Source organism: Bufo bufo, chromosome 9 (genome assembly GCF_905171765.1).
Source record: "Bufo bufo chromosome 9, aBufBuf1.1, whole genome shotgun sequence".
Taxonomy (NCBI): domain Eukaryota; kingdom Metazoa; phylum Chordata; class Amphibia; order Anura; family Bufonidae; genus Bufo; species Bufo bufo.
This window is the reverse complement of record NC_053397.1, coordinates 27,872,672-27,900,391: the sequence shown is the minus strand read 5'-3', so window position 1 is coordinate 27,900,391 and position 27,720 is coordinate 27,872,672. Positions and strand designations below refer to the sequence as shown.

Genomic DNA, 27,720 nt, shown 5'->3' with positions numbered 1-27,720 from the left:
AATCAGCAGGGCCAACCCTAGCAGGCAGTATGGCTGGTTTAATAGGTTCGGTCCTGCTGACAGGCACTAAATTAGCCCATTTTTTTTTTTACCATTCTTCAGTATTTCAACCACGACTTTCAAACCTGCATACAATTTTCCACATTGCCTTTTCTTCTATACCGGCATTGTTCACATTGCATAATATAGTGAACTTCATTTTTCCTCATTCCTAAATTTGGGATCCTGGTCGACCTCCAATCAATGTCTGCAACCCAAACAATTACCAATCAGGTGACATACTACAGCAATATCATTGTCACTGGTACATTCATGCCTAAACCTCATTTAAAAAAATAAATACTGTCCTAAAAATTGCAAAAAACAATTATAATAATAATAATAATAATAATAATAAATGATAAAAAAAATGACGCCACACACCATGTCTGGTTTTTATCAAGGACAATGAATATGTTTTAATATTTAAATCTGAACAGCAAATGATGTTGAACACCCTGCAAATAGCACAAGATTTTTGCAGTTCAAAGCATAAAAAGCAAAACGCATGTGTCCAGTACAATTACGCACAAACTACTTCTGATACTTGTTCTGTATTTCGGCCCTGTCCTCTGAGTGAGGAGGCAGGAGAAGACCCCGTGTAGAAAAGCAGCAATGATCCATTTTCTTTCACTCTTACAGTAAAAAATGAAAGCAGGTTAAATATCTCAAGTCACAGAGCATAGTACAATTCACAATCTGAGGCGGATAAAACAGAACGGCACCATTTGCAATTTAAGTTTTTAACATCTACTTGAAATTCAACAACGTAAAACTACTGTACATCATGTCACATGGACTCCTCGGTCGGGTTTTGGATACAGCAAGGTCACTGGAATTATAGGTATAACTCACGTTAACGAGTCACCTCGAAGTGACTAGCGTATGTAGCTGGAGCTGGGGAGAAATTCAAGCCTTAGGAATGGGTTTATGAAGTACGGGGCATGTCAGCTTGGCCAGCAGTTGTTTCTTGACTCTTGTAGGCTAGGGCCACCATGAAGGTTTGATATTCCACTGATGGGGTCAACTCATGTCATGTTCACAGTTGCTGCAGAAGCTCAAAAGTAGTCATGAATGTGGCTTTACATATGTACACAGACTGGACACAACTCTATGGCTTTATATAGACACTCAGAAGGTTCCAAAAACTTTTCTAGTAGGATGAATTGTTGGCATGTTCAGTAGGTCGTATTTGTGTGGTGGCCATGGGTTAACTTGACCTAATTCTAAAAAGAAGAATAAAAGTGGACACCTGTGGAACTGGATCTTTGTGCAATCAAGTATTGTAAAAAAAAATGTGGTCTGGCATGGATATTAAACAATGTTCTTGCTGCTACAAAAAAGTTCCCCTAATTCAGTGTAGACGCTAAGAGTCAACTTCTAAATTTTTTGTAGCCAAGCCAAAAAAAATTAAATAAAATAAATCTTTCACACTTTCACAGACGTCATCAGTAAACAATTCAAAAAGTTAGGCACTGGCAGCAAATTTCTACTCTCATTGTCTACCTGACTCCTGGAACTGGTGAAACTGTGCCCTAACTTAGTACAATATATGATGTTTAGACGTAGAAAGAGTAATAACAGGGAGATTCTGCAGCAATCATGACATTTCAGTTTATACAACTGAAGCGAAGGAGTAAATGTTTTTGGGAATGGAAACTTTTTGCTGCACTAAAGATAACTCCGCCTAAAATGTAAAGCACATAAAGCAATATATGAAATAGTCATCTTTAAAATCTTTAAAGAAATGATAACCGTAAGGTTGTAGAATTAAAATGTACTGGATAACTTTTTGAACTCCCCACAGTAATTTTCCATCCTATTTTTATTTTTCAAAACAACCAAGCTGGACCATAGAGGCCACTTGGTTGAGTGTTGGTATGTCTTCAAGATATCTACAAATAAAAAAATAAAAAAAAGTCAAGTTAATTTTTAACTTGTAGTTGAGTTTGTGAAATAAAATACCCCAAAACTATCCACTTCCTTTACCCAAAATCCTCTTATCTGTTTTCTACTTTCTCAAGGGACCGTAGCAATCGAACATTTTGAGTGGAGTTATCATTAAAGTATACATATTATTTTAAAGGGCAGGATTTACTAAATCGGAAGTGGCTGTAACCAACTCTCGGTCAATGACCGATTGTTGCCAACATTAACTATCTGAAATCTTAACATAAGGCTTGTGACTCTCACGAATACCTGGTCAGTCTAGAAGCGTATTGCCCAGAGATTAGATTGTCAAGTGCCTGACTTCCGGAATCCTTAAGGATTTGTGTCCTGAAATCAGATGCTGGAATTTTAGTGAAATAAAGTAATGGTTTTTGGTGGGTAAAATGAAAAAAAAAAACAACTTACATTTTTAGATTTCAATACAACTTTTTGAACATCGCCTAACCCTGAATTTAATGTGGGTCAAAATGGTGGTAAGTATTTTACAGAAATACTGTATACCATACTGAACTTTTTGGACTTGATTCCCACATCATAATAAGAATGTTCTCAAACTTTGGTAAATGATTTCGTAACTACTACATTACTTTGCCTGAAGTCAACTTGTTGCATAAATGTATGCTTATATCTATAGATACAATATATATTTCTTTTAAAGGAAAAAAGTTAAATCATTTCTGTAAGGTGCTAAACTCATACCTGCCAAACACAACTTTTTTGTTCTGGATGGAGAAGGCTTTCATTTGTACTATTGCTTGACCGCTGAAATCTGAACATTACGTCCACGCATCCCAAAAGTATAAATTACACACTTTGGAAAGTTAAACCAACCAGACTCTTTTTTTCTTTTTTATGAGCTCGGCATGCAGGTCCATTATATCCATGGTTCTAAAACATATAGACTCATTTCATATTACAAAATACAAAAATAGTTTTTCAGAACTTTCATTTACATACCATTTACAATGAGTGCTTAAATAACTTAAAGGTTAGCCTTATCTGATCCTTAAAATACTTGAAAATAATACTAGTGCCCAAAAACAAAACAAAAAAAACACATCGTTTGTAGTACAAGGGTAGGGGTCAAGCAGCATACTGTACATCTGGGTACGGCATACATTCAAAAGTAGATTATATTCTCTAGGTGGAACAAAAGCAAGGCAGTATTTTTTTGTTTTTGGCGGACTGAACTATTGAGGAAATAAAGTGAAATGTGCAATAAAACCCAAAATTCACTATATCAACAATCATAACTATTTACCAAGCCTATCTCGTAAATCAGTCTCAGGTCGCATATACTCAAGGACCAGGGGAGGGGAAGAAGGCATTGTACAAGGACTTCATTTTCTTTTGCTATAAAACAAGAGAGTGTTCAAATTGTGGACCGGCCCACTAGGGTATCTAATTTACATAGGAAAACTGTGGCTTTATGGTTCAACACTAGGAAATAATACAATTTTTGCTCTTCCTCCTTTTCCTGCTATGCAATTGTCCTCGTCCACCCAAAGTAGAAGACTTGGGTATGCCACCAGAGCATTGGGCATACTGATGGATAAGGTCTTCACTGGTCACATATCTCAGGCGGGTAGGCTGTGGAATTGGCTCTCCTAGGAAATATCCTTCGTTATCTGATTCTGAAGAAGATGAACACGTGGAGCACCAATCATATTCATTCATTTGTGCTCCCCAACGTTCACAGAGATGGTTTTGTAAAGCGAGATCAGAAGCAGTCCTTTGATACCGGTTGTACATTTCTCTTCGGAGAACTTGATCCATCTGATCGCGTCCTCCTCTTTGTTGCATCAGTCTTTCATAGTCCTCCCTGGCTCTCAGCAGTGGTTTGTCTTTCATCTTACTACACTGTTCTGTGGCCAGGTGGAGAGCGTTGTCAGAGCGGGAACGTCTTGACCTTCTTTGCCGATGATGTCGATCATTATCTCGCGATTGGGTTCTCCTCCTTGTCCTTTCACTCATAGGTGTCATCTTCACATTACCCTGGGCAGTCAGGTCATTCATACCATCATCAAACTGAAATGACTGGTGCATTCTTCCATGAGATAACAAGTCCCTGTATTTGCCAGGTTTGGCAAGATCACCAAGGTTGTGAGCCATATCTTGATACTGTTGTGCAGACAGAAGACTCCGCACAGACTCTACACTTCGGAACTGAGAAGAAGAGTTAAGGGTTCCCATGTTGCTCAGTTTTTCTGAAACGTTCATTCCAGAGTCTTTGCTCAAATCTGGCATTGAAAAACGAGAGAGATGCTCCTGACGTTTAGGACCCCCATCCATAGATGCGCCTTAAAAAAAAAAAAAAGACCTCATTAGTACAGATTCTCATAAACACTCAAAACAACAAAAATTTATTACACATATGTTTGTACACGTCAATGATGGTATGTGGTAATCAGCACACTTAGAACCCATTGTTTTCTGGAGAAATGAAAACTGGTGAAAGGTCTTCAGTTCCAAATCAAGGGGTGCTAAGTTTTAACACAGTCCAGTCAACCCCCCCCCCCCCCCTCCCCACCTAAAGTTCAGAGAGCTTTCTCCTACTTTTCTCTATGTCACGGCCTGCTATTGGCTGCTCTACCCCGTTGCCAGATGTTTTGATGGTGAATGTTTTAGACTTTGGATAACCCCTTTAACCTTTAGTCCTATGGTGCATTTATACAGGATGACTGAGCAGGCAATTAATGGGAAGGAACCGTCCCTTCCTGATAACTGCCTGCTCGTGAATGGAGGAAAGAGCTGAATTTACAAGCAGTGATCACCTCCACTGTATGGGACAAGCGATGCCTACTGAAATGACTTGAACGAGTGTTTCATCAAGTGATCCGTGGCACCTTTAACACGGGAAGGAGTGTTCAAACTAACGTTAGTTTCCAATAATAGGTCTGTCTAAATAAGGCCTCTTTCACACTTGCGTTGTCCGGATCCGGCGTGTACTCCACTTGCCGGAATTACACGCCGGATCCGGAAAAACGCAAGTGTACTGAAAGCATTTGAAGACGGAACCGTCTTCCAAATGCGTTCAGTGTTACTATGGCACCCAGGACGCTATTAAAGTCCTGGTTGCCATAGTAGGAGCGGGGAGCGGGGGAGCGGTATACTTACAGTCCGTGCGGCTCCCGGGGCGCTCCAGAATGACGTCAGAGCGCCCCATGCGCATGGATGACGTGATCCATGTGATCACATGATCCATGCGCTTGGGGCGCCCTGACGTCACTCTGGAGCGCCCGGGGAGCCGCACGGACGGTAAGTATACTGCTCCCCCGCTCCCCACTGCACTTTACCATGGCTGCCAGGACTTTAGCGTCTTGGCAGCCATGGTAACCATTCAGAAAAAGCTAAATGTCGGCTCCGGCAATGCGCCGAAACGACGTTTAGCTTAAGGCCGGATCCGGATCAATGCCTTTCAATGGGCATTAATTCCGGATCCGGCCTTGCGGCAAGTGTTCCGGATTTTTGGCCGGAGCAAAAAGCGCAGCATGCTGCGGTATTTTCTCCGGCCAAAAAACGTTCCGTTCCGGAACTGAAGACATCCTGATGCATCCTGAACGGATTTCTCTCCATTCAGAATGCATTAGGATAATCCTGATCAGGATTCTTCCGGCATAGAGCCCCGACGACGGAACTCTATGCCGGAAGACAAGAACGCAAGTGTGAAAGAGCCCTAAGTGCGCTTCTAGCCTATCTCTCTGCTCTAATCTATCTGTTCAGATGTGTTGTATTTGTAAACTGAAAATCTGAAACATATTTAATACAGGATCTGTGGAAGAAATCCTGGCCTAACACTTGGATTTCTGCCACATACGTGCAGTTTGATGAGCAGTGGTCACGCATTCGACAAACTGGCTAAACCACGTGTGGCTACGTTGCCAGTTTTTCTGCATGGAAATTTTACAATGCATGAGGTTGCAAAAAAAAAACTATTTCCACGAGTTATTATTTGCAGACTTCATTAGGAATTTGCACCAAAATCCATGTAAAATCCTGAATGTGTGAACCAGCCCTAATGCTGGCAAACACATTATACAAAAACTTGTGGAACCCATGAGCAAGATCAGAAGACGATCTAATGTCTTCCAAAGAGAAAGAGGAATCGAGTAGGTTGCATTGCAACATGTCAGGTTCCTGGAAATAAGCTTCCTCCAGAGTCATCTGGCAATAGATTAGTCCCTGCTTCCCACTGAAATAAACATGCATGCTCATCTCAGCCAAATGTGCACGGGTGGAGTTTCACCTAGCCCTCTCAAGCCCTGCAATAGCCATAACATACGGTATCAGTTTGGCTTGGAGTGCTCCTTTAAAGGTGTTGTCCAGTTTTAGAAATAAATCAGACAACTATTGGGACGTGCCTGAAATGAAAAATAGACCATTACTTACCTAGGATATCCCGATCCAGTTCTCCCGACCAGGCTCTGCCGCTGCCACACGCTGCTGCCACAAGCCCGGCTGGATGACTATCAGCTTCAAAGAAACTAGAGGGCTGTGCTATGAGGATGAAACACTCCATTAGTTTGATCAGATGGAGCCTCTGCCGCTGCTGCTTAGCTAAGTTTTGGCTGCTGTTTGCACTTTATTTCTTGACTATTTTGCTTTGTGCACTTTATATATTGACTACTTTGTATTGCTGTACTTCATCTATTCAAGTCCCCTGATGAATTGGCCCTAGGTATCAGTTTGGCTTGGAGTGCTCCTTTAAAGGTGTTGTCCAGTTTTAGAAAGAAATCAGACAACTATTGGGACGTGCCTGAAATGAAAAATAGACCATTACTTACCTAGGAGATCCCGAACCAGTTGTCTCCCGACCAGGCTCTGCTGACCTGACTGCAGCATGTTGACAACATGTGACTGCTGCAGCCAATCACGGCCTCAGTGGTACACTGCTTGAGGCCAGTGATTGGCTGCAGCAGTCATGTGTTGTCAACATGACATCACGGCTGCAGAGCCCAGCCCTGGAGAACTGGGGCGGTGGGCCAGGGGTTCTCCTAGGAAAGTAAGGGTCTATTTTTTTTTTGTTATTTCAGGCATGCCCTAAAACCAGACAACCCCTTTAAGCTCCTAATTTTTCAACCCTTCAAGGCAGACCCAATTTTCTAAAGGAAGTATTTGGTGCTTAAAAAATATCTCACCCAGTTGTATCGTAACACATAACATTAGGTTCCTAGTGATAAGGAGACAAAATGATGGCATGCCCAGACTAAAACAAAAATGAGCGAAAACCTTTCATGCGGAGAGCGCAGATGTGGCAGGAAGAGAAGGGGAAGGTTACAACACAGACAATGTACAGATGTTTTCTGACTGAGCACCATAAAAACCACTTCATTACAAAGCAATGAACCACAGTGTAATCTAAAGTACTTTATAATGGCAAATAAACACCAAACCATACATGGCCCAGTGATTGCTTCCCGGCAGTCATTAACTAAGGAATGTGCAATATAACCATCTGAGCAAGCTACATCCTCTCGGCAGCCAGCAGTCTCCTTCCCCGGGGCGTATCGTTTCAGCATACAGCATATGTGTCAATCACAGCAGCCCACACTTCTCAGCTGAACGTCAGCTCGAGGTGTCGGCGTTATTTTCTGTCTCCTAGGACCTTGTACTGCTATAAATTTGTACCAAACAAATCTTAGATTTCTTGCTCTGCAGTGTATTTCTCTGCTATGCGAGCCAATTAGAATCAGATTACTAGGTCACATACCTCTCCAGAGAGCCTCTCCAACTAAGAGACCCCCTCTCCAGCCTCTCTACGGTGCCCGCATGGTGAAAATTCAGTATATGAACAGGGGATGTCTCATTGAGACAACCCTTAAACTGCTGCTATGTGCTAATTGTGGCCGATACCTCCGGAACTTCTACAAAACCAAAAGTAGCTAATACATTCGGATTCGTTTCTGTCGAATTTGGGGTTCATGCACATGACCGCATTTTGCATCTGTGTATCCGATCCACAATTTTTGCGGATTGCACATGGATCTATTATTCATTCCTATGTGTCGGCAAATTGCACATAGTTTGCAAATGAGTGCAATATGGACAAGGCCAAGTGCATGAGGCCTTAGGAGTAAATTTTCTGCGGCTGTCTGATAATCTAGAAATTTGGTAACCAGTCCATACCAGGTCACATTGATACAGATTAGGCAACTGTTACGGTGCATTTCACTCTATCAAAAGTTTTGCATAGACGGGCAGAAAACTGGATCAATGCGACTGATGACAAAATGAACACTTAAAGTTGTTTTCTCATCTGAGACAATGGGGACATATCGGTAGGATATGCCCCCATTGTCTGATAAATGCGGGTCCCACCGCTGGGACCCACACCTATCTCCTAAACGGAGCCCGAAAGTGGTGGAGGGCGCACTGTGCATGCGCAGCCGCCCTCAATTCATTTCTATGGGGCCGCCAAAAATAGGAGAGTTCTATAGGGAGAGTGCTTGGTGGTGGCCGGACCGGAGTCCTCCAGCCACCACTTAGCCCGCTCTGTTCTCGATATAGGCGAGAGTCCCAGCGGTAGGACCTGCATCTATCAGACAATGAGGGTATATCCTAGCAATATGACCCCACTGTCTCGGATGAGAATACCCCTTTTACATTTGTGCGTCTGTAATGACTTGGCCGGTTTTTCAGGAATGTATTTATTAGCCACAGGGGACAGTGGCCACAAAGAGCGAAAAACAGGACCTGTAGCGGCGTTGGGATCCTCAGGGATAACTTCGTGAAGGTCAAGAACACTTTTTTGGTGAACAGACAACACATTTCGGGATTGGACACATCCCTTATGTGGACCTCACGAAGGAATCTGTCCGATCCCAAAACGCATTGTCTGTTCACCAATAATGCGTTCTCCACCTCATGAAGTTATCACTGAGGAGTTATTCCAGCGTTGCTACAGGTCCAGTTTTTCTCCTTGCCTGCCACCACTAGTTCTGGATCTTTCTGACACAGGAGGGATAGCGACCAGCAGATGAACTCTCTCCTTACACTGTATTATAGGTTGCTGTGCCCTCGGCAAGGAGAGTGGCCTGTATTTGCCTGAACATTGCCAACTTCAATTGCGGTCCTGTCTATGATCTCTCTCCTGTTCTTTCCAATCTATTGAGTACAAAGAGAGTCTCTCACTCTGGAGGACCCAACATGTCCCTGCATTACATGTACCCACCATTGGGCACTGTGTAATGCTTTATTTCACCTGTGGTGGCGCTGAAGAGAAACTGAACACTTACTTCTGCTGGGCTCCCTTGCAATTTACCTCTGATCGCTTGGGATCTCAGCAGTGGGGCACCCTGTGGTCACAGCTTTTCATCAGGAGACCCTTTTACATAAAGTAGATTGTGTAAAGCAGACTACCCCCTTGGTAAACCTACAGGTATATAAAACGAACATTTAAAGGGGCTGTCCCATCATAACGATATATCACCTGTCCAAAGGATAGGTTATCAATATCTGATCGATGGGGGTCTGACTGCAAGGACTCCCCCCCCAGTGAACCCTGAGTAAATTAACTGCTTGTCACCCACGTACGCTGCTGCTCCATTCATCTCTATGTGACTGCCGTAAACGGTACTGCAGCATTGCTCCGATTTAAGGGCATGCTGTACCATTCACGCCCACTAACCAGTATATGGAGCTGTGCTGTTCAGTGCCTACTCTGGAATGCAGCAGCCCATCAACAACTGATCGTGGGGGTGACGATCGGAAATTGATAACCCATCGTAAGCTTAGGTCATCACGATTACTGTCCTGAAAACCCCTTTAGTAGACCACAGGCTTCCTTAAACAGCAGCCTACTGATGAATTGGTAGGTTAACCCGAACACAACTGTACAAAGTTTGTGTCCCTATATACTACTCCATAATTAAATCGGATTCACATGCTCTGAAAAGCTTTTGTAAAAGCTTCTACTGGAAGAGAGACGTGAGAGACACGATGTCTCGTCGTACTTGCCAACTCTGAGCACGGAGTTCATGAGGAGCCTGTCAATTATGTAAATTATGCAGAACCCCGTCAGCCAAAATTATCATTAATGGCACAATCACTGTACCTTAATTACTAACATAACAGTTTTAGGTAATTTAATGTTATTGTCTGTTTCCAAATCAGGATGTGCCACGTTTGTTATTATCCGGGGACTCTGTTTAACCGAGTCACAAATAATGCATTACAGTAATCCGCCGCAGATAATGGGCGCATTTCTAATGAAATCAAAATAATGCAGAATTCATTTGGTTGTAATTTTAGGCATCAGTTTGAGTTAGTGCAGAGAATCTTATTGGGCAAAATATTATGTCATTATACAGTATAAACACAGTTTCCAAGCGCTCGGCTTCTGGGACCTACTAAAAACAATTTCACAGGCTTTTCCAAGAGAGAAAATGCAGACACAAAGGATGGATGAAAATGGTTCAGCAAAACGGAATCGTAGTATAAAACCAAATTCAAATTTAGTAGGATTTTGCTGCTGCCTCATGCTTTACGTCAAGATTTAATGGGAAACATTGCACTGAAAGGTTTCACACGTGCTGCCTGGGTAAGACATGGGGTTGCATGCTCAAAAACTGTTCTAAAAAGTTTTTGCATTCTCATAGCAACTGTGACACAGTGAGAGGTTTGGTCTGGGAGAACAGGTATTTTCCTCCCAGCATGTGCTGCTGGGCTGATTTACAGCCCGGTGAGGTCAAATACCGGACCGGATTTTAAGTGCCGGTCTGGGTTTTGGCAGCACCTGGCTGTCCTTAAATAGGCAGCTGGGCTCAGAATCCATGTCTCTGTGTTGGGATCTGGAAGCCTTGTGTCTGGATGAAGGCTTGCTACCTGTTTGGCGTGAAAACAGGTTGGGGCTGCTATGCTCAAGGACTCTTTGAGGCAGAATGGCCGCATGGTGTGAATTACCACCAACACCGCAAGGTGACTTTTTTGTTTGATTATGACTGTTTGTTTTGTCACTTGCCTAAAGTGTGAATAAAAACACTGAACTGTTTGATCCAAAGAACTTGTTGTTGCCTCTATACTGTGTCCGCTAATCCCGTCTACCAGAGTGAAACCCCACAAGACCAATAAACTTCTTATAATTTTTTAAGGGTTGTCATGGGTATGATATTTTCTCCTTCTACCAGGGACCAAGGAATGGGCAGATGTCCCATCATTGCTGTTGGTAACTTATCAGAGTTGGCCGTAGACATGATATGTCATGAAAAATTTCTGCCAAAAAATGCCTTTGGACAACGATTATGTCTGATTCTCCCACTAAATATTATAATATATATTTTTATCTGCAAGGAAAGCTTTTAACATCCTTAGCCAAAGTAATTACCTCCAGTTCACCTGGGTAGTGAACAGATCATTAACCTAGGGACCTCCTTTACACCTTCTTAGGTGCAGATTTACTAATTCTCGGGCTCCTGTTATTGAATTGTATTAATCCTTGAAGACACAATGGTCTGTATTACTTTATTGCAAAAAAGTATTAATAAAAAGAGATTGAACCATAAAATGAATTATGGCCCAGGATGTGTTTATCATAAAAAAAGAAAGCCACCAGCGCTCCATTCCCAGTAGGCATCCCCTCTGTAGTCTGTAGACACATGCACCTCTGCAGCCATTCACCTGCCTCAGTGGTCACGTGCCTCTTGGCAACATGTCACCAATGATGCCTGCAAATGACAGCTGCAGTGCACAAGACGACAGACAAGATGTTCTACAGGGGACAAGAAGCATCGGGAATGGGAACCTCAGCACTGGATCGAGCACCATTGATCAGATGAGTGACTTTTTTTTGTTAAACGCATTCCAGCCCTTAATACTTTTTAGCTTGGGGTCGGACAACCCCTTTAAGTAAAGGCAAAAACATTCTACAGGTAGTATATTTAATTTGAAGCTTTCAAGTTATACTTTTTATACTTGCTTCTATAGTCTTGGTTCAGCCTTTTCTGTTACTCCATTGGCCAATGGTTTAACCAACTGTCACACTTCGGTGTGGGAGGGAAACACCACACCGAGCATAGGAGGGAAGGGGGAATCAGGCCTGAGAACTAGGGAAGGAAGATGGACACCTCCTAGTAAAAACCCTAACCAAGATCCTGACTCACTACTACAGTATGAACAGACCCCAAAGGTAGGTGAGTTCATACGCAAAAATACCTAGAGTCCTATCTAGCCCTATAGGACCCTGGTACTAATGGCAGGAACGAGACTACCTGTTCCTCCAAAAGGAAGGACGAACAGGAGTCTACTTCAAGCCTTACACAAACAATAGGGAAATGCAACACACAGAACCCAAAGAAGATACAAAAGGGAAAGGAAATACTTAACTTCAAAGAGGCTATCAGCCAAGATCCAACCACAAACAATCCACAGGCACAGAAGCTATAAACCGCACAGCATAGTGGGAGAAGCAACTATAAATAAGGAAGGTTAAATGACCACATAATCAACACCTGGAGGCAAGGGGGGTGGCCATTACCAGAAACAACACAGACACCTATTGATCCACAAGGAAAACCTGTCAGATCAAACCACGTGTTGCCAGTCACACAGATCTCCTGCCACTCACTGTCGCCGGGACGTCCGTATGTCTCGGAACGTCCGTGACACTAACAACAAATCAATATAAAATTCCTGAAGTTTCCAGGGTTTAACCTAAACTTTCACCTAGTAACATATTTCCTTTCGTATCTGATGAGGTCTTAGCATTTTTTTCTGATACAGACTTTAAATTCCCTGAGTAGACATAGATTTAAAAGATAAAATTTGCGCTGCCTGCAGCCACCACCAGAGGGAGCTTAGAAGCTAACTGTATACTATGTATACATTGACCTCTATAATAAAACAGTATGCAGTAAGCTCCCCTAGTAGTGGCTGCAAGCAGCCAATATTTTGCCATTTAAATGTATATTTATGCAGGAGATTTGGAGATCTGTATCAGAAAAACAAGTTCTCACCACTATATTGATATATGAAGAAATTTATGGCACGTAATTTTGAACGTAAAAAAAAAATGATGGCCATTCATTTAAAAAATGGGGTCAATTTGCTTCAATGAGTAGAGTGCTAAATGTCTTTTTGAACTTTTATTGTTAGGTTTTCACATCAAAATCTATGCAAACAGAACACTCTTAGATTAATTGAATGAAAGCAGACCCCGAGTCTGCCATATTCTTTCAGGTAGCCAAACCCCCCCGAGACCATGAACTGGCCATCCCTTAAGACACGGCATGGACCCACCACACTTGGCACTAGTAGGCTTAATAATAATAACAATAATAATAATAATAATAATATCAGCCCTATTCTTACAATCTAGAGTGTACTTTTACATCACTCCATATGAGATGGCTTGCTTTGTATCTATCTATTCAGTAAGTTGTCAACCCTATGTACCTTGGCATTACTAAAAAAATGTTCTTGAGTGGTTAAGAGTTTTGTTTTCAGTCTTCAACCATTGAAGCAGCTAAAAGACATTTTGGCATGAACAATGAGAGCGATCTATTCCTCCTCTTGGTAACAGCGAGGAGCGCTGGGCACTCGCTGAAGTCATTATTTATTAGGTGAAACTGTTGGCATTAAATTATTTTCCAAACTGGAAAATACAGCTCAAGACAAACGCTTGAGAAAAAAAAAAAATCCTACAATCTGCCTGTACTTTCACATTCACTTTTTAGATTCCTTTGGGGAAAAAAAGGATGAAATACCAAAGGAAAAGCTAAAAAGAAATAAAAAAAAGTAAGGTGCAAATATAATAATACATCTATATTTACCGTACATATAACATTGATTAGGCTGGGTTTACATTAGCACTTTTATTTCTCATCTCATTGAGCTGAACAAAGAAAATAACGGACAAGATGTTTCCATCGAAATATGCAAAGACCTGTTTGACACCTTTGACTAAAATAGGATCAGTTGGGTCTTTGTTGGAGAATACAGCATTCTCCTGGAAAAACAGCACAGCGTGCTGCACATTTTTATTCCAAAAATGTGCAGTGGAAGCCCTTGATAGAGCCTCCGACACAGGCGTGAATGTAGTCTTATCTTGTGATCACTGCACTTGTCGAGGGGTGGGATACATTAGGCAGAAAGTGAACAGACAGTTTTTGAAATTGATGTGCTGAAGGTAGGAAAGATGGGCAACCATAAGGATCTGAACCACATTGATATGGTCAAAATTGTGGTGGCTAGATGGTCAGAATATCTCCAAAATAGCAGGTCTTGTGGAGAGTTCCCGATGGTAGTTAGTACCTACCAAAAGTAGGTTTCCTTTCTTCCACAAAAAAAATCTGAAGAGGGAAAGCTCACTTAAAACAGAGAAAAGAGATGGTCCCTCACCCAATGATTTGCCCAGGGTCGTCCTCCAATGTTGAGCTGACCCTGACTATTCCTAGGATTGACCTACAGTATGACTTCTGTATCCGACTGAATGCATTAATGTAGGGCTGTCTGACTGTTTGACAGCAAATCAACATTTCCATTGACTTCTAAAGGGAAAACAAGAAAATCACAAGATCTAAGGCTGTTAAAGCCTTAACATTCTGGGAAGATTTTGCCTTTCAGATCTCTAGGAAGTTTTTGACAACTTTATAGACGTCTCAAAGTGTCTTCTATGTGGCCTTCATTACTAAAGAACAGATTAATTTAATTATTACCACATATTAATTATTAAACCTTTAAAATAACTTGTCTTCCATTAGTTGCCAGATTGTCTATAAATGTAATGTCAGTGAAGCCTGGACTGTAACTCTATGGACGTCATAGCCGATTTTGAAAAGAATAAATCAACGAAAACATTTTTGCGAACCTGAAAATCAGAATGCCACGATGTCATGAATATCCTTGCACTAGAAAATCCCTTATTACTGATAATAATGAGTACAGCAGCTGCTACCCAAAATACAGTTTAGAAATAATAGGATCTGGCTCGCTTCAGAAATGATGAATAACGAATGCCTTACCAGTTCATATCCGCACTAACAAAATCACCCAGGTAATGAAAAATACATGCAACCACTTTGAAGCCATAATCCAAGTGAGAAACGACTGTAACTTAATGTGTTAAAATAGCTCTGTCTATTGAAGCTGGAGCTTCTGAAATCCAGAGAAATATTCATGGACAGTGCTGGTTCCACATCATAAAAAATGTTTCTCCTATCAAATCTGCCGAAAGGGTGCAACCCAAATTGAAGTTATCAACCCAACCTTGCTCATGGAGGTTGATGGAAACCCTCATTCCCAGCCACTCTTTAGCAATGCAATTGTACGGCCTGGAGACCTTCCACTAGCTAGTCCATCAGAGGCCACCAGCAGAAGGTGACAGGTCTCCATTGGGGAGAAATCAAAAGATGCAAAACCAGGTACTTATTGGTCCCAAAGTCAAAACTTCCAGTCTTCTCGTCCTACCAGTGCATGTGGTCATCAAACGTTTTTATTCATATCGATGTCTATGTTGATGCCTGCTCAGCCAATCACTGGCTAAGAAGAGTCACTGCTGTGATCGGTGATTGGCTAAGCAGGCAACTTCAAGACTTGTGTGTCCAGATGGGACCAAGAAGTAAAGACCACAATTAAGTGGTTTATTTTACTTTTTATCCCACTTTGAGTTCTTTTTAAACAATACACCCTCAGACAACCCCTTTAAATGTAGAACTAAATTAAGTCCATACTTTCTGATAAAAATTTATGGTCCAAGTAAAAATGATCCTGTCTAATTATTTTCCTCTTCCAATAACTCACAGGTGCACACGTGAACTTGATATTACTAATTGCTTTATTAAGCCATCTTAGATTTCATTGTTTTATATATACATGAAGAGTGATTATTTTTTCTTTGTGATTTTAAACTTCTTCGCCGATGACTCAATACTAAAAATGAAAGGAGGTAAAATAAATACTTGGAGGATCTGAGATATACTTGGCACGTCTCTTAGAGAAGTGACCTTACACCTCTTGTCTGTAACAGATGTACGGTGCTTTCCTCAGACATTTCTTCCCCATGGCGTTATTATTCCCTGTGAAGTTATTTACGGCCAAGTCACACCAGGACAATGGGTCAAACAAGTTGAAGCACAAATATGCCCAAAGGATCCCTTTTCATACAAGAGGCAAGTCCTGGTCAGGATACTTCATTGTCCTACTGCAAATTTGGATTTTTGGACTCACTAGAACATGTTGTCTTTGGATTAATGTGCCTTTATACAGGTATTTTTCTGCCCATAATGAGGGCCCATCAACGATATGCAAGTCGTTCAGCGTTCATTATCCTTTCACTTTCCAATGATTGTGAGAGGACCAAACAAGCAACAATTAAAGGGGTTGTTTAAGAATGAGGGTGTTTGGCAACCCCCCCGCACTTGGCCGGACCTGTAAAGGGAAGCTTACTTACCTGCATCCCGCCGCTGGCTCCCCACTTCTTCTCCTTTGGACATGCTATGCTACGCTGGGCTCCCTCCCTCATCAGTATGACGTCGCCTGCAGCCAATCACTGGATCCCCTTTCGTCATGTGACTATTTGCCATCACGTAAGGGCTATGGTGAGTGATTGGCTGCAGGAGGCATCAAACCAGATGTTTTCAGCGAGGGAGCCCAGCGGAGCATGCCAGGCACTGAGGAGAAGGAGCGAGGAACCAGCGCCAGGAAGCAAGTAAGTAAGCTTACTTTTACAGGTCCAGCCAAGTGTGTGTGTTGCACAGCCCCTTTAATGGTTGCTTGTACGCTCACAATCATTGGAAAGTGAAAAGATAATGATCGGTGAACAACTTGCATATCATTGATGGGCCCTCGTTATGGGCAGAAAAATGCCTGTATACAGGGACGTTAATCTAATGACATGTCGTGGTGAATTCAAGCCCCCTCCATTCTCGCATAACCTCTTTAATGCGTGGAGTTGTTGCAGACAAATGTGGCCACATAAAAAATGCTTGTTTGTTTATTCTGGGCAATGATCAAAAACGACCATTCTAAAGGTGCCAATACACCTTCAAAAGCTGCCGGGCGAAGAAGACAGCCATCTCTCCCGACTCCCACATACATGCTCGGTTTGTCCAAACCTGTATGCGATATGAGTACGGAGAACAAAAGGATCAGGCAATGAAATTCAGAGTCCCTGACCCTTTTGTTACCCGACATCATCTGTCTAGGGGAGAGTCGGACAGAAGGCAGGGCCAATATACAGCACAAAATATTGCTGCCCCCGGCACAGCATTCAACTCTATCACCATCCTGAAGATGGCAATACAGTTTAATTCAGGAGGGATCTGCTTCTGCCGGCCATGTACTGTACATAAATACTAGATGCTCCTAGCCTTAATTAATGCTGAGCGCATATAATCACTATGTACCTGGCCAGTGGCAGTGAGGAGGGCTTGGGGGGCTCCTGAGGCATCGGCCCACCAGGCCCATCTCATTTATCATTTTCTACATTTGTTTTAGGCGTATAAAATTTTCTAAATCTACGCCAGGAAGGAAGCTGGCACATAACTTCGGCGGATCCTCCGCCAGCACAAGAGTTATTAAGACCGGCGTCTAAAACCCCAGTCTTAATAAATGACCCCCATACTCTTTTGACAAGGGGAATGGTAACACCCAGTTGTCAATTTATTCATAAATATTGAGGAGGAATTAACAGAGGAACAACACAACAAGAAGCTTTAGGAAAATACAGAAGAATGATGGCAGAAAAAGACCACAGGGTCCATCAGGGTGCTCCGGAATTGTTGTTTCATAAGAAACACAAGTATCTACTAAAACAGACATGTCAGGAGAAGTGACAGGTCCTCTTCAAGAACAATCCAGCCCAGGCGCCATTAAAGAATTACCCTTCACCATGTCAGCTGCCTTCATAGGTGATATTTGAAGGCACAAAGAATGGTTTTGAAAAATTCACAGCACCATCATTGAAATAGGCATCATGTAAATTGGTGCCGGTGACGGAAGGAAGCAAAAATCAATGCGACTGCATGCCACTTAAATAATTTCAGCTATCAATATATTTGGCACCTGTAATTTCATAGAGATAAGTGAAAGAAAGTATCCCATAATTATGAATATGCACAGTTTAGAGTGGTTTCATACCATGTTTTGCAGTGTCTGCATGCAGCGTTTTTTGTCCGACCACCTCTCGGCATATTTGCCGTGCTGCGGCCGGATCTCCGCCGCTCCCCATTACAGTGAATGGGGCTGGACAGACTTCCTGCAGGTGGTTACGGATCCCCTGCCAGAACAGCCTGCCGGAACCATTAACGCCAGTGTGAAGCAGGCCTTATGTGCCAGGATAGCTCCCGACCTCTACACTACATCACACATACCCATAGACGCCCATTCTCACACTTGGCCTCCATTGGGCTGGTATAAATCTATGTAGTCTATGCCCTTCCATACAGAGAAATCCAGAAAAAAAGCATACTGCGAAGAAGGTATACATGTGGCAAATGTTGCATCCAGATGCTAGGAAAAAGCCAACGGTGCTTATATAAAATGCACTACAAACAATGGGTAATTTTTCTGGAGTTTTGATGCTTGGGTATGTCGCTTCCTTTTCTACAGTTTTTTCCATAGCCTTCTCTATATGACGTGAAAAAGTCAGGAAAAAATGCAGGTTACAAATGCAATGTATGGAAAAAAAAAAAAAACCACAAACCCTGATAATAAACACTATAAAAAGCCAAATATAAAGTGTGCTAAGGATACTTTCACACTTGCGTTTTTCTTTTCCGGCATAGAGTTCCGTCACAGGGGCTCTATACCGGAAAAGAACTGATCATGCATTCTGAATGGAGAGTAATCAGTTCAGTTTGCATCAGGATGTCTTCAGTTCAGTCGTTTTGACTGATCAGGCAAAAGAGAAAACCGTAGCATGCTACGGTTTTATCTCCGGCGAAAAAAACTGAAGACTTGCCTGAATGCCGGATCCGTCATTTTTTCCCATAGGTATGTATTAGTGCCGAATCCGGCATTCAGAATACCGGAATGCCGGATCCGTCCTTCCGGTCTTCGCATGCGCAGACTGAAAATAAAGTGAAAAAAATTTATGCCGGATCCGTTTTGCCGGATGACACCGGAAAGACAGATCCGGCATTTCAATGCGTTTTTTCGACTGATCAGGCATTTTAAGACTGATAAGGATCCTGATCAGTCTTACAAATGCCATCAGTTGGCATACGTTTTGCCTGATCCGGCAGGCAGTTCCGGCGACGGAACTGCTTGCCGGATCTCTCTGCCGCAAGTGTGAAAGTACCCTAAGAAGTTACTAATATTGTATTTTTTTTTTACCATTAATTTACAACATTGCGTTCTTACCTGTTGCATTGGACAGAGCAAGAGACTCCATCGAACCTCTAGGGGTTTGTTCTGTTGGGGTTAACCCTTCAGTGAATTTAAGTGCATTGATTGGATGTCTTGTTCGACACTGCTGTGAATTCATGTTTTTGCCATCTGGAACTCTCAGACTTGACCTTGCCTCATTAAAACTGTGACTACTGGCATCACTAAAGCTCTCCTGCTGTCTTAGTCTACCTTGGTAGTACTCTTTGCCTTCCTGAGAGAAGCTCTCGCTGTGACTCATCATTGACAAGCTTCGTTTTTGGTTATTAAAATGCTTAGCCCACATGTCTGGCTGAGCTCCTGCCCCCTGTCCAGGACTGTAAGAAGTCCTTATGTTACACTGACTGAGGAGTTGGAGAGGACTTTGAGATTGGCTTCTCTCCATCTTGTTATTATAGTGGTAAAGTTCATCTCTGCTTCTCCATAGCTGGTCCCGGTTCAGACTTGGGTTTTGACTTGATACACTAAGCAAATCCATCTGCAAAGAGAGAGGATCGACGTCGGTGGAAAGTCTATTAGAAGCTGCGTGTAATGGATTCATGTTGCTGTCTTCGAGCTTGGCTTTGTTCTTGCCAATCTTTGCGCTACGTCTTGATTCCTTTGCTCTGGCATTTTGGAAGGCAGAATCTGAAGAATCAGAGCCGTTAGGATCTTCACCCACACTGCATGCTCTTGAGCAGAATATCTGCCCTTGCTTTGGCAAAAAAGGACGTCCCAAAAGTGACTTTTTGCAGTGGGCGCAACAAAAACAGTTCTCTGTTGCATGCCAATGTTGGCCATCATAGGTCATTTGCCCCTGGTCAATACCTGTGACACAAAAATAAGGATTAATAAAGAGAATGGCTTAAAAATCTTATGGTTTACATACATTGCTTGATAGCAGGAGATCATAAAAATATAGATGACCATCTCTGTGTATCACTGGTGACATTAAGACAGCACTGGCAAACATAAATGTATGCTATGTGTACCAGTACATGAACAATAAGGAAGGCCATATATCAACACTTCTTATCCACACCACAGGGTGGACAACAATACTTCTACTTTCAGCAGGTGCACATTCCTTACTCTTCTGCTGAAGGTCTTCATACTCCTCAATTGAAAGTAGAGGCAGCTTAACATGTCCACATACCCATTACCATTTGAACCAGATCTGGAGAGAGGTTCATGACTGCTCGAAACGTTGCTTTACATAACACTGGTGGTGATCATCAAAAGTGATAGATCTACTCTAAATTGACCACTCTACCTCAATATACCCCAAATTATCATCTTTTTCCAAGTTCTCTACTCATAGACATTTTATTTCCCCGATTTATTTGACTAAATCAGAATACAGCTCAAAGAAATCTTGTGGGAGGCATCAAGGATTCCTATGTCTGTTCCTAATTATGGGCAACGTTGATTAAGCAACTTAAAGAGCCTCTGTCATCATGATCAAGCCTATTAAACCAGGCATATTGCCTGGTAGGGTTGATCATGCTGAGAAAGATGATATATTTGTTTCCTCTCTAGGGGTTAATAAGTGTGGATATATATGAATTATTATATTTATGTAAATGAGGTATTTGGAGCACTAGGGGGCTGGCCATAGCGCTAGGAGCACTGCTAGTGCAAACCCCCCCTGTGTTCTCTGTATTGCCCTCTCCTCTTTGAGTGACAGGGCTGGAAGAAAAGTCTAGCCCTATGTTCTTGCAGCAGCACTGAATTTCAGTGACTCAGAACGTACGCAGTGGATCCGATGTTGCTTCCTGAGCTAGGGAGGCAGCAGAAGATCCACTACTAAAGGGTCAAGTCAGCTCAGAGACTAGGCGCCTGCACAGTGGATCTGATGAGCGCTGCTTTCCAAGTTCATCAGATCCACTGCGCAATTGCCGGGTCACTGAGCCTTGGCGCTGCCGCGAGAACACAGGGCTGAACAAGATGTCCAGCCCTGCCACTTGAGGTAGAGAGGGAGTACAGAGAGCACAGGGGATACTGCGCTAGAGGTGCTCCTAGCGCTATTGTCAGCCGCCTGGTGCTCCAAATACCTAATTTACATAAATATAAAAATTAATATATGTCTGCACTTGGTAACCCTAGAGGAGGAACAAATATATCGGTTTACTCAGCATGATCAATCCCTACCAGGCAATATGCCTGGTTTAATAGGGTTGATCATGCTGACAGAGGCTCTTTAAGCCTTTCAGTGGGTATTTTATTCTCATGTTTATAGGAGCTGTCCCGAACTAGAAAGACATGGCTGCTCTCTTACAATTTCTGTATTTTTTATGTAAAAAATAGACATTCTCCATCAAAATATATCCACCATGACACTCAGTTGATCACCCCAGGTCCTGCTCCCAACATTCCTGGCCACCCAGGCATTAGTCCTGCACCAAAAGAAGATGAATGGTCGCCTATGTCATACAAGAATGGCTCCAGTTGACCAGACAGGGAACCGCTCCTACAGAGTAGTGCTCTGTTTTGGCTCATTCAGCAGAGTCCAGAGTCACAGTAACTTGCATGTGATTTCTTTTTGTTGAAATTACACTTATTTTTTTATTTTTGGAAAAAGTTAAATATTTGTAAGAGGTGGTCTCGTGTCTGACATATTGCTTATATGTTACATAATATTTCTATGACTATGGCACATGGCAAAGACCTTTCTGCACCATTTAATAAATTTAAGCAGAAGTGACAATTTTTGTAAAATGAACCCAATTACAAAGGAGGCAATGCAGACAGGAAACGGGGATAAGGAACACGTCTCAGCACCGGTGTAAAATGACCTTTGCTTACTTAAGATGAGATAATGATCATGTCTTCTGTTTGACTTATGTATACAATAGGATAAAAGAACAACGGAAGAATTTGGGACAGAATCTATACTCCAGGTGCACTGGGTTAAGATACTTTAGCCGGGTCCCATGGAATCAATTGAATCTAATAGGAAATTGACAGTCACTAAACATCTTGAAACATTACACAATCCTGCAAAACTTCTTTTTCTCTCGCCCCCTTCCCCTTACAAATGGCAGCCATATGCCCTAGAGATAAAATGTCCGACACTGTTTTCTCACTAATAAAGAAAAGCAAGGGCAGGATGTAAAAGATACTTCCAAAAAACACAGATGGGAAAGTGTTTTTCAAAGGAAAAGTCAACAATAGACCATGCTGTGAAAATGACTGGAGGTGACACTTAGAAATGTGAGCAATTACTGTTTAGAAAGGGAGGCCTAAGATCAAAGACTTTTATAGGACTTGCATGAAGTAGAGAGAAATCAAGCTGGGTGGGCCAAATGATCCCTATTTATCCTGTGTATTTATCCAAAAAACCTGATCTGTCCGTACTGCCTCCTAGGACCAAAACAAGTATACAAAATCTGACGTAGGTGACCGCGTAGGTGCGTAATCACTCCTACATGATGGGTCGTTTTTCAAGTGCTTGGATATACATATTGAGCAAGTCATGGACAATTTCGTTGATAAATGGCGCAATATGGTTTTCATCAAGGGCTCATTATCAGTTTCAAAAACGGCACCATTAAGTCTTGCATGAACCGTGCCTTCTACTGGAACTGGAACATGTCTATGACCATCACGAGAAGGTTTATCCTGATCAACGCTCACCATACAGTACATACACCACTGATGAGAAAAAAATATCTGTAAGACAAAAAAGACAGTATGTGCTTCCAAAAAGTGGTTGACCAGATTGATCAAGGGCCTTAATGTCATTTCAGACATTGGGGGCATATCGATAGGATATGCCACCAATGTCAGACAGGTGAGGGACCCAGCTAATATCTCTAGAACGGGACCCCCAAAGTAAAGGAAAGCGCGACCACCTTCCCAAGCTATGGGAGTAACGAAAATAGCCAAATGCGCTCACTCAGCTATCTTCAGAACTCCCATGGAAGTGAATGGAGATCATGGCATGCATGCATGTGCTCTCCTTTGCTTTGGGGGCCCCGTTCCAAAGATAGGAGCAGGTCCCAGAGATGGGACTCGCGGCTATATGAGATGGTGGCACATCCTATCGATATGCCACCAATGTCTGAAATGGGTATAACCCTTTAAGGCTTTGGTCACTCAACAATTTCTGACTATATGTTTTTAAGAATTTTTTTGACCCAGCAAAATAATATACCACTTTACTGCTACCCATAACCTTTCTATTGACATACATGCGTGGCTCGTGTGTTCGGGAGATTAACCAATGCCTGCTCTGGCACCAGCTTATCTTTTTGAATCTTTTTGAAAATAAATGGATTGTAATGTGGAAATCTAAAAGCCCAATTCTTATCCGGACATTGAAGTAGGGGTTGGAGTAGAGATGATCAAACCGATTTGTACGCATCGATTCATTCGTCCAACAGAGTTCTTGACTGATAGGGGATGGGCACCCTCTACACTTCAGAGTAGCGGCGCATGCACCACTGCTGATCAGGTAGCAGCAGAAGCAGAGCCTCGGTGCTTGGACAGCTACTTGGAGCAGCGGTGCAGGCGTGAGATGTCTGGTCCTGTCAATCAAGCAGAAGAGGGCAGCTCCTCGGTGCTCAAGATCTCCAAACTCAGTTCAGTTTGTATGAATTGATTCGCTCAAGACCGGAGACTTCCACACATATGACTGTCAGGCGGCCCCGATGAAAATCTAGCATATATGTCCAGCTGAAATATGAAGAGATCTACCGACTGAATTGAATTCAAGAACTGAATTATATCCCCGAACTGGGACCAAGAAAACGAAACATTGAGGGGTTATTTTTTATATTTTTGGCCCAATAAGCTGTTCGCCTAAATCTAAAGAGATGATAATTGTATCTGTATATATTCTGTGCGCTGCTAAAATTACTAGAAAAGGCAGTATTTACCCTCCCGTTTCTTCTCCGTAGGGACGTGGATGAGTGTCACAGCGGGCTGCTGTTATTACTATTAGCACACACAAAAATACACGGCCCTTCCTGGTGTTAATCCCTAGACTGATATGCCAGGCAGTTTATCAGATCCCGGGGATCGGAGCTGCGAGTGATCTGCTCATGAGCTTATTTTAAGCGTTAAGGCGTGGAGGAGTAAGAAGAACGATAAGAACATCTGATGCCGCAGGAAGCCGAACACTGACTGGTAAATCTGTACTTGATAACCTGAACCATTCCGTGGCTCCCTGAGATTACAGGGTTTATACGGCTGGAGTGCTATTTCTTACCATCAAGATGGTTCCATTTCCAAAAGCTGAACCTCCTGGTCTAGAGGACCGCGACGTGACCAAGGAACTCTTATCGGCTATAAACAGGATGCACTGCCACTCTAGGTTGGTCCTAAGGAATTCAGCGCGTGGAGGACGCCATGCATGTTTCTGGGTGTCGTTCAGACCCGTCTCTTTCAACAGGGTCGGCTGACCAGCTTACATGCATGTGGGCCTCCCGACACTCCCTTCTTTTTTTTTGTACTGGGGGCAATGCCGTTAAAAACAGAGTATGACTTAAAGAGAATTAAGTGTTAAAGGGATATTCCCTACTAGATATTTATGGCATGTCAAGAGGATATGCCATAATTGTCAGATAGGTGCGGCTCCCACCTCTGGGAACTGTTCCTCTCTCAAAAACTGGGCGCCGCCATGAATAGAGAGCACAGCCTTCCTCACTTACAGCTATGGGACTTCCTAAAATAGCTGACTTTCCAAAGTCCCATAGGAGTAAACGAAGAGGATGCCGCATATGTGTGTTAAAGATATGTGAATTTTACTGTTAAAGATTTTATTCTATATTTTTTGTATATCTAGGACTGTAATGAGTTAAACTTTTTCTCTTCCAAGTGCCTCCCTCCCACCCCTCTCTTTGTCTCAAGCCGGAGAGGTGAGGAAGGGTGGCAAAGGGCTGTGCTTTGGGCAGTGTCTGATTTCTCACCTTTCTGCAGGTGTCCCATGGAGTGTGGTGGAATGTGTAAACCAATCATATGACTTGATGATATATGTTGTTCACTGCCTATAGAGAAGCACCTCTTTGACGTATGCAGTAGTATTGTTAGACTGTCCACCATTACAAAATGGAAACCCTTAGATGTTTACATTAGCTTAACATTCCAAGGTGGTACCCACTGCGCAGATGTTAAGAGTGTTATCTCTGTTTCTCTTATCTCTTTTTCTCTTTGACCAATGAAACAATGGTTTGTGTATTTAGTGAGGACTGCCCTTTTCTGACGATATATACATGCTTACCTCATGTAATAAAAGTGAGAGTGAGATTGCTTTGACCAACTTCTGTGTCAGTGTTCAGTCTCTCAACCACGCGTGGATATTAACCCCCGGAGGGTACATTGATTCAGAACACCAGAGTGTATCTTAAATGCCCTAATTTAAGTGTGGCTTTAACATGTGCTGCCTCCTTTCCATATCGATATGCCAGATGTGAATACCCCTTTACAAAAAATTCTAAATGACAGGGATGGGGCTAATATAATAAAGCAGGTTATACCGGTTCAAATCCCCTCCACTCCAGCGCCACTGCTCCAATCCTCCACGCCCCTGTAGTTGCATCTTCTTGACTGCAGCAGTGGCGTGCCTGTAAACCGCATGTGACTCCTGCAGCTAATCACTGTCCTCAGCGGTAAACGGTATCAGACCGCTCTGGCCAGTGATTGTCACATGCCGTAGACATGTACATCCCCTCTGCAGCCAATCACTGTCCTCAGCAGTAAACAGCATCAGACCGCTGAGGCCAGTGATTGTCACATGCCGTAGACATGTACACCACCTCTGCAGCCAGTGGAAACAAAATGCAGCTGGGAGGACCAGAGTAGCGGCGCTGGGGTATCGAACCTGGTAAGTATAGCTTTTTTTTTTTTTTTATCATTTTAACCCCATCCTTGCCATTTCAAAATTTTTATTTTAACTCAGACAACACCTTAAAATATGCAAAAGTTACTCTCCTAAATAAGATTGTAAGAAATTATTTCCTTCCAGAATGGACTGTGTCTGTCATTGCAGCTCAGCTACATCCCTGTGTGCGGAACTGAGCTGCAATATCAGTCACGGACTTTGGACAGATGTGGCGCTGTTTCTGGAAGAAAGCAGCCATGATTTTCTAATATCTCACAAGCTCTAATTTATTTGCCTTCTATGCACATTAATAATAAAGGGGTATTCCCAACAATTTCAGATAAGTGCAGGTCCCACCTCTGGGACCCCTTCCTATTCAGAGAACGGTGCCCCTTTAAATGAAGGCGAGCACACAGTGTTTGTGCGACGTGCTCTCTATTCATCACTATGGGAGTTCTGAAAATAGCTGAGCGGGTGCCATTTTCGGAAGTCCCATAGTGGTGAATGGAGACCACACCGGGTTTGCACGCCCACCTCTCCGTTCGCCAGTATGGAACCGGCAGAAATAGCTGAGCCAGTGCTTGGCTATTTTTTCAGAACTCCCATAGAGGTGCCTCCCGTTCTGGAGATAGGAGCGGGTCCTAGAAGTGGGACCCGCATCTATCTGACATTGATTGCCTATCCTAGCCATAAGCCATCAATATGAAAATACCCCTTTAACGTGACATCCATGTCCGTGGGGAGATAGATCTAGTACTGGCTGTGGTGTCAGACCCGGACATGTTCACATTGACACCACATATCAGAGGCTCCAAAATGACGCACTTATTTCGGAGCCCGGCGGCTGTGAAAGGGAAAATCTGATAAGAATTTAATATAGGAAAAAAAATAAAAATATAAAAAACGAGGCCAAAGATTAGGGACCTGTGCAACGCAGCTCCGACATATCCGAGATTTCCTATATCTCCGTGCATTGCTACCATAGCAACAAGCACATCGCGCTGTATTTATAGAAGCCAGGATCCGCGGAGAGCTAATGTATTCAGTCCAACAAAATAATTCCCCCCTTGGCAACAAGGTAACTGCGAAATGCTGTCAGTACTAATGGTGAGATATAGTAACTGCTGACACAAGTGGCCATGCGTCGCCATTATCGCCGACCCTCCCCCGCCATGTGTCACTGGATCTCATGAGGGGTTTCGGCTGTAATATGACGAGCCCTCCTGACAACCGGGGAGTTAATGCAGCACATTTACCATTAGCCGCTGGGACGTTTTATATACCATTATATCACTGGGACTCTGTGCGCTGATCCTATCTTATAACGTATACGACCGGACGATCATTGCGAGGAGATAATATACATTTTAATTTTTTTTTTATATGATATATATTAAATTAAAATATACCGTATGTTAAATATCTCAATTTTTTTAAAATAATTTCCAAAGACCTCCCACATTAACAGGCATTTGGGGTGAGTCCTATTGAAAAGCCATAAGGGACATTATTCTCCCAAGTGCCAAGCACTGCGCTATTACTGTATTTTGAAGGTGCAAATTGCAGTAGTGTTCATCCTGAGCTACCTGGTTCATGAATATAAGGCAAGA

The 27,720-nt window shown here is 42.6% G+C and overlaps 1 protein-coding gene across 4 annotated transcripts in view; it reads right to left on the bottom strand.

Moving 5' to 3' along the window:
* Positions 1–434: 434 nt before the first annotated feature.
* The window catches only part of PRICKLE2 (prickle planar cell polarity protein 2), a 254,775-nt gene continuing 227,489 nt past the window's right edge, over positions 435–27,720 (bottom strand). For 2 of the 4 annotated variants that reach the window (XM_040407100.1, XM_040407102.1), the window contains 3 exons: positions 19,285–20,115; positions 6,379–6,486; positions 1,913–4,289 (listed from right to left, as the gene is read on the bottom strand). In XM_040407100.1, coding sequence (XP_040263034.1) covers positions 3,430–4,289; positions 6,379–6,486; positions 19,285–20,115 — 1,799 coding nt within the window. In that variant the 3' untranslated portion in view covers positions 1,913–3,429. Of the gene's footprint in view, positions 4,290–6,378; positions 6,487–19,284; positions 20,116–27,720 lie in introns of all 4 variants that reach the window. The other 2 variants (XR_005774187.1, XM_040407101.1) reach the window with 2 other exon arrangements.